We start from the raw sequence: 8,124 nt of genomic DNA, 5'->3' as shown, positions 1-8,124 counted from the left end.
TTTATGAACATTCAAACATATTGATTTGTTCGTTTTGGAAAAAAAAAAAAATTGTCATGGGATTAAAATATACAAAAATATGAAACCCTCTATCTTATTTCGGGAAACATAATCTGGATGTTTGTTTTTAGTGTACAAATATTTTGGCATGCCGTCCACAATATGTTTCTTTTCTCTTTTTATTTCCTTCTGTGGTGCGGGCTTCTACAAGGGGGTGGGTGAGGGTAAAAATATATATGACGTGCGTGTGCAGGTAATAACAAATATAAATGAGAAAACCATTTAGAAAATTTTCGTGTGCACTCATTTGTCCATGTTTCTACTCACTGGAAGGTGGCTCCTCCCTCCTCTTCCATCCCGCGTGCGACAAACTCTCATATTAATGGTCTCACCTTTCGATGGAAGAATTATTCCTGTAGTGTCTCCTCTCGCTATTCGAAATACTGGTCGACTTTCTGCTTCGTTCATATCGTTTCTTTCTTCTACTGTCATCCCTGGAGTACTCCCTTTCATCGTCACTGCCCCTGGTGTTTCTTTTGTAATAATCATTCCTCTTGTAGTATTTATCGTCTATGGACCTTCGATCGTAATGTCGATGGTCATCATATGCATTCCTTCCGTATCTGTCGTAATGTCTGTACGAACTGTTGCGATGGTAGCCGAAACTTTGGACGTGGTCTCGGTAGTATGGGTAGGGCCTACAAAGGGGTAGGGGAAAAAAGGGGCAGTCATCAAAGTGTGGGTATATACGTATACAAAGGACCCTCATCACGTGAGTGTACAAAACGGATGAGCGATAACAAAGAGGGTTTCAAAAAAGTGATTGATAAATGGAATGAAATTTTCCCAAATTATGGACCAGTTCGACAAGCGAATATTACAATACTCGCAACACAAAAAGTGATACCACGAGGGGTACGCATAAAGGTGCCCGTGCATAACAGTCAACAGAGTGTGACGTCTGATGTAGGCAAAGCTTTTCCCCCTCTGTGGAACACTCCACTCAATAACTCGAATTACCTTCTTGTGTCGTATCTTCTTCTGTCAAAAGGTCTGTCGTATCTTCTGCCATAAAAATCGTACCTCATTCCGTTTCGTTTGATCATATCTTTGGGAGGTGAAAAGGAGGGGGAAAAAAAAAGAAAAAGATCCATGTTGAGAGGAGGGAACGTTTTCCAAAGGTGTTTGGCGTGATTACAAATATATTCATTTGTAAATAAATCGGGTATTTCCTAAAAGGAGTATATACACGGGGTAGCCATGGCAGACAAGGCAGCAATTCGTGTGCTAATGCTAACATGCCTGGGGTGTCCCGTGAACGTTGTGCTTACTTTGAATTCCCTTGTACTCTCCCGGGGTTGGATCGTGCGGCTCGTTTCGCTTGGCTATTTCTACGTTAATAATACGCCCTATCATTAAAAAAAATTCGATAATTATTGTGTTTATTTCATTTGTTTGCTGATAAATTTTTTTGACATCATTTATAAATACGTCCAGTATTGGGCGTGCGACGTATGCATGTTTGTAACAGATATTGTGAAGCAGGGGAATTTTGCATTTTTTTTTTTTTTTGGAGGGGGGGATAAGTGTGCAGGCAGGAGTAGCATTTCAAAGTTGCAACTTTTCCACATGTTCACAATTATGCAATGGGGGCATACATGGTGGAGGCAAAACTCGGAAACACTTTGTTGGCATTTTTTGTACGTAATCTTTTTGCGTGACAAATTTTTCAGGGAGGAAAAACGATACGTTTTATTTTCGAATTTGATTTTCTGTTAGCAGGATGGTTAATCGTATTGGGAATGGCAACGGGGTTAAAATTTGTTCAAAATTGATATAGTAGAGCAGTTGTATGGCCGCAAGGCTGCAATGCTGATTGTGTTCCAAGAGTATTCACCCAAATGTGTGGACACACATATGTATGCATCGCGTAGATATCGCATGCATGCTGGAAAGGGTTCGAACGACGGCAAATTCTTTATATTAGGTAGAGAAAAGAAACGTTAACAATATTATTGCGGTAGTAATTTCTGCGACTGTGTATAATGTATGTATGATTATGGACTGTCTGCAAGTTGGCATTTATTTTAGCAATCACGTTTTTTGGGAGGAAGTCCCTCCATGGAGTTTATTTCCTTTGTAGAAGAGCGATCCCGATTCATGCATATCTTTTTGTTTGTTCGCATGTACATTAAGTTGCCATTCCTTTATTGGAATTTTTTTTTTTTTTAAGACGAGTACTACAGCACAGAGATGTTACTACGTTTTAATATATTATAATGCACTATTTTTTATTTTATTTTGCTTATTTTTTCCCTGTTTGCATCCCTCCGATCACAAATAATACGCAGATATGAAGCATGCAAAGTGCAGGCACATGTATTCGTTTTGTTAATAACCTTCAATGTCCATTTTGTCGGCCTTGATCATGGCGTTATTAGCGTCATCGGGATTGTTGAAGGTGACAAATCCGAAGTTGCGGGATTCTCTGCGGGGTGGGAAGGAACATATAAGGGAAGTTACTTAAGATTCGTATTACCTCTTGCATGTACTACAAAATGGAGACGACATTATTTATACGAAGTCCACATAGAAGGGGAGAAATGCAAAATGCGAGAGGGTGTCGGACATTCCCTACCTGGTGATTGGGTTGCTGATGACGTAACACTTTTCTATGGTCCCGTACTCTTCAAATATGTCTTGCAGTCTGGACGTCGTTATTTTTGAGCTTAAGTTTGACACATACAAAGTTGTTCCTTTCGGGAGAGGGAGTGGTGAGAGTTGTGTTGGAGGTGTAAACTGGGAAAAAAGGTTTAGACGTGTGTCCCGTCAGAGGTGAAAAGCGTGAAACCCACGCAACGCAAATGTGGTACTTAAGAACGTACACACAGTTGTATGTGCCTATGCAGGAGCAGCGTAAACAGTTACACGCTACACATGCAGGCATGACACATATCTAATGGTGCAAAACACTGCGCGGTGCACCATCGTGTTATGTTGCTTAGTTTGCCCGGTTTACCATCGTTCTTGTGATCCCGATCATGGTCCCGACTGTGGCCCCGGTCATGGTCCCGGTCATGATCCCGATCGTGGTCCCGACTGTGGTCCCGACTGTGGCCCCGGCTGTGATCCCGGCTGTGGTCCCGGCTGTGGTCCCGGTCGTGGTCGCGTTCTCGATCACGTTCATGATCGCGCTCTTCAGAGTCCTTTTTGTCATCTTTATAACTCATTTTTTTTTAATTTACTTAAAAAATGCGTATACGCTTTTTACAATTAACGAAAAAATTGCACACAAGGAAAGGGGACGTTTGTTAGAAGAGGCTATACATATATATGATAGTGAATGATGGGTGCAGGTGGGAAAATAAAAAAAATAAAATAAAAAAAAGAACTGACACAAAGGCAAATGAAAGAGTGTACTTCATAAAAAATGGATAAATGGATAAATGAATTTCCTTTTTAAAAAAAGGGTGGAAGCAGTAGAGGGGGGTATGGATTAAAAGCATCCTTTAAATTAAGAAGCGCGGATAAGCGCACAAGTATGTAAGTACTTAAAGCATACCTCCTATAAGGGTAAGCAGTACCATGATTTCAGTGGGCCCGCTCCTATCCGTTTACACTATTACATATGCACTCTAATGTACAATCATATTCAAATGTTATATATTTTGTCCTACAGCCCAAGAATTATATATATTATTTAACATGAACTCTTTTGCAAGATAGTGCTACATGTACTGTTTTTTTTTCTCCATGTTTTTTTTTTTTTTTTTTTAAATACTTTGCAGTTGTTAATTTTATAAGCCCGTAATTAATTACTGGTGACCATGATCGATGGATGAAGGTGAAGGGGAGGGAAGTTACATATAACTATAAATGATACGTTTGTATGTATATACCCATATGAAAATGTGAAGCAAATGTAAAGCAAATGTAAATGCGAATGTAAATGCAAATGTAAATGTAAATGCAAATGCACGTATAATGAAGCCCTTTTCGCGCACAAAACAAACGCATTGGTTGTTTTCGTTAACGCTGATGGTTCAATTTTATTTATTCTTCCGTTTGGGGCAAATGAGCCTTTTTTGTTTTTCCGGAAAAACATAATTATATTTCCTTCTCTGGCTATTTATATACGTTATTATTTTTTTTTTTTTTTTGACAATATTTTTTTGTAGATTTTTTTTTTTTTTTCTTCCTGCATATTTGAACACGAAGAAGTATACGTATGGGGCGTCCCATGCCCATATTTGTATGCATCGTTATGGGCATAGTTTAAGCTGCATATATAAGGTAAGCACACGCTCCCGAATTTGTTTGCAGGTTTTTTTACGTTTCCACCACCTTGGTTTAGGGTCACATAAATATGTATGCATCCCTGCTGAGAAAAACTGATGTTCGCCGAATTTCCCCCCCTTTTTTTTTTTCGTTTTAAAAATTGATGTTGATCAGTTTAGCCATATTTTTGAAGAAAAATTTTGAATACCATCTTGCTTAAAAAATTGAAACCAAATTTAAGATTTACACCCGCGGGGTGGGTAAATTTTGAGCCTTTAAAATATGAAGAATGTTGCCATTTCCGTTTTGCTCAGTCATGCAACTGCGCATGTACGTACGTTCGCTTCATGTAAAACTTATTTTAAATAAGAAAAGAGAAAACAAAATGTGGCATTTGTTCTTCGCAGGTGAGCAGCACCTGTGCCAACATATATTTCGTGAGCGGAATGGGGAAAATAACGCTTTGACCTTTGCCTATTTGCGTGTGAGCCATGACGCGGGTCCCATCGCCACAGGGGTTACCATGCGGGGGACCCATTTTTAACGTTCCCAATTTGAACGCCCCATTTTGGTAAATTAAAAGTCAGAAGAGAACGCATGAGGGAGGTATTCTTCATTTTTCGACTCGATAATCATCTGCGTTGGATTTGTGTTGATAAGCGGCACGCATCTATACCAAGCAGCTCCTGTGGTTGTTTTCATATGTGGGTTAAAGCGGGGGTGAAACACGATGGTGAACATGCAAAAAGGCCGAATGGTTAAAGGTGGAGGAGGATATTTATTCCACAATTAGCATGTCTCATGGAAATTATCTTATGCGCACGCGCACAAATATATGCATTTATAGTTATTACATAGTTGCCGTGCGGAGAAATTAATGAATATCTTTGAGGGGTGCCAACTTCGTCACTTTTAAGAGCCACGTTGAGGCTTTAGGATATGTTATTTTATAGGGAGTTATTATGACCCCGTTGCTGCGTTATGGCAACGGGTAAAAACACAGTAAAGATGCGTAGCTTAACGAATAGGGGCAAGCATAAAGAGCGCTAGCAGAGAACGCGTGTACACAAAAATAACAGATAAAACCGTTGCAACCATTTGTTATTCGTTGAGCAAACGTTTTTATCGAAACGGTTAAATGTTTAGGATTTTTGCTGTCACTTGATGGAGCAGTGCACATCTTTTTTTTTTGACGCCTCTTATATGTTATTTTTTTTTTTTTTGGTTAACAGGTTTATTCAACCGTCTGCATTTTCCTGTCCTCCATGTTAGGTATAAAATTGGGGGGACAAGAATTAAAAAGCTGCAGGGTTGAAGTGCCTGTTTGGGGGGAATGCCAATATAGTGTAGATATTTTAGAGGGCCATAATGAGCTCATCTTAAAAGATTTCCTAAAAAAGGCAACTACAGAAGGGGTAGACAATTAAAATAAGTACGTTGTGCTCATGCGTTGTGTCACCCTAAAATGGTAGAAGTTAAAAAAATCTACTTCTTTATTTTTTACAACATGGCCGCATAACGATACCCCTCTTTTTTGTGTCATCTTCCTTCTGGTGCACGTATGAGAAGCTGGTTAGTCCATTTGTGTGCTCTTAATATGGCCAGTAGCTCAGTAGACCGCAGTAGGCCGTAGTAGTTTTACACTTCATGTAGGGTCGGACATTTTTGCGTGTCAATGGTTGCAGTGCCAGTTTGACATGTCGTCAAAGTGGGCTACGCTGTTTCACTTTTTATGGAAAAAATAGTTTTAAAAGCGTTTCTTGTTCAAACAAGGAAGGACAACAAAATGGTTTTTTTTTTTTAAAAAAAATTATTAAGAATTAAAAAGAGCGGAAGAAAAATATTTTTTTCTTGGCATGCTAAATGCGCTTTTCACATTTTCGACGTTTCGACATTTAAACATTTAATCATTTGGGCATGAACAAGTGCGGCAAAAATTAACAATTGTTAATCCTGCGATGAATAACATCACGCAGGGGAATTAATTCTTTGCAAAAAAAAAAAGGAAGTAAATGATACCAAGAGTGGATACCCTGCATGGGTAAAACGTAGCTCCATGTGAGTTATTTAATTGGGTTGTTTGGTGTGGGGAAAAGGAATGGAAAGAAGGCCCATTTATTTAACTCTTTTCTTCACCTCACAGCGCAGTTGCGATTATGCAGAACAGCGCGATGATGAGAACCCAACTGAGAAGACGTGCTGCGGCGTAACCAATGCATACCTTCAAAGAGCTGTTATATTTATACTTCTTGTTGCAAATACATGCGAGTTCTCCTTTTTTTGTCGAGTTATTGCATGTCCCGTAGTCACAGTTTATGTTGTTGAGGGTGCACATAGTTATGTGAGAAACGTCGAAGATAGCTTTTTCTATTTTTTGCCCATTTTTATCTACACATGCGCATTCTGGTGGGTCCGAATTGACGAAACATTCTATTCTGAGGCAAATATTCTCGGCTGAGTTGCTTTCCCTCCTTTGGCACTCCCCCTGTTTATTTCTTACGTGATTTAGTGGACATTCATCGGTGAACGCATTGCTTGGGTTTCTATTTTCGTGATTATTTTGGCTTCCTTGCGCTTGATGAGAATGTGTGTCGCTGTCGTTATCTTGGTTATCATTAACTCTCGGGGTATGGTTCCCCTTTTTGTGATCGTCGTGTATTTCGTTTCTGTTCGAGTCGCTCTCATATGTTACATGACGATGTTCGTCCATGACCGCCTGACTCGTCTGACTTTCCTGATTCGTCTGACTTGCCTGACTCGCTTGACTCGCTTGACTCGCCTCACTCTCCCCTCCGTTCACCCCATCTTGATGCCTTATGCACGCATTAACTCTTTTGTCGAAATAATGGTTCTCCTCGCAGGAGCAGATGGGTTCTCCATCCATCCGCAGTGTGCAAATCCCACTGTTGCAGATGAAGTTTTTACATTTATCGGCATTTAAGGCGTTTTCATCGTCTACTTCATATTTTAGAATACATTTGCAGTCACCGAAGGGGTACACAGCGTTTTGGGTTGTTTGCCCTGAGTTTAACTCGGCATTTATTTTTTCCGTTTCGCTGCTTTCCATATCTTTGATGCAACACATGCATTTGATTTTTTCATTTAGCTGCACTTCTTTGTTGCATTTTTCTTTTTCCTCAACTTCTTCGTTAAGTGGCTGAGTTAAATTAGAGAAGTCTTCTTCTGGGACGGTTTCTATGCCCAGACTTTGGAACACATAATTTGTGAGGTACTCACATTTGGTTTTATTTTTACACAAGAGAGCATTTTTATCATCGATTTTTTCGAGAGAGTGAATTATTTCGCACTGCTGATTTATGTAGTAGCTGTAATTGTTGCATTTTTCCTGGTTAAGGCTACCAACGTGCAGTTGCCTGCCATTCGGTTCATACGTAATTTCAAAATCTGCATCTTTTATTGTTTGCGGATTCACCGTCTTGGCGCTGTGAGGCGGTAAGGAAAGAGCTAAGCGAATTATTAAGAGGAAAAGCAAAGTGGAAGACATTTACAAAAAAGGGGGGGCAAAATGGAGGTTGCGTCAAAACGGAGGTAGCATCAAAACGGGAATATGTTCCTTTCTCTGTTCATATATAGCATGGACGCAGAGGTGGGGGAAATTACAAAATAAAAAAAATGCTGTGAAGGACAAAAGTACAGAAACTATTCTTTTAAGCATCGTAGCACCAATCTAGGTGTTTTCCACAAATATGGTGCGCATACCGGGATTGGGAACAGGTTCACAAAAGCGATGCTGAACTAGGCGGTTAAATTAAAAATGGAGAAAAAAATGGAAAATGTGGTGACCTGAACAAGTGGCTAACATAGGTAGCGAAAAAAAAAAAAAAA

General features: G+C 39.6%; 2 protein-coding genes across 2 annotated transcripts in view; both read right to left on the bottom strand.

The window, feature by feature from the left end:
- Positions 1–388: 388 nt before the first annotated feature.
- On the bottom strand, positions 389–3,230 carry PCYB_081180 (RNA binding protein; the record flags this gene model as incomplete). Its single annotated transcript, XM_004221856.1, has 6 exons — positions 3,020–3,230; positions 2,639–2,756; positions 2,392–2,488; positions 1,332–1,416; positions 1,021–1,108; positions 389–698 (listed from the first exon to the last, which is right to left on the bottom strand). The coding sequence occupies exons 4-6, from the start codon at positions 1,414–1,416 to the stop codon at positions 389–391; spliced, it is 483 nt and encodes a 160-aa protein (XP_004221904.1). The 5' UTR covers positions 2,392–2,488; positions 2,639–2,756; positions 3,020–3,230.
- A 3,185-nt stretch (positions 3,231–6,415) lies between these two features.
- PCYB_081170 (hypothetical protein) overlaps positions 6,416–8,124 on the bottom strand; it is a gene marked incomplete at both ends in the record, with an annotated part of 2,357 nt that continues 648 nt past the window's right edge. The window contains one exon of the mRNA XM_004221855.1: positions 6,416–7,721. Coding sequence (XP_004221903.1) covers positions 6,416–7,721 — 1,306 coding nt within the window. The remainder of the gene's footprint in view (positions 7,722–8,124) is intronic.

Source organism: Plasmodium cynomolgi, chromosome 8 (genome assembly GCF_000321355.1).
Source record: "Plasmodium cynomolgi strain B DNA, chromosome 8, whole genome shotgun sequence".
Taxonomy (NCBI): Eukaryota; Apicomplexa; class Aconoidasida; order Haemosporida; family Plasmodiidae; genus Plasmodium; species Plasmodium cynomolgi.
The sequence above is the reverse complement of the archived record's forward strand: the minus strand, read 5'-3'. Positions and strand labels throughout refer to the sequence as shown.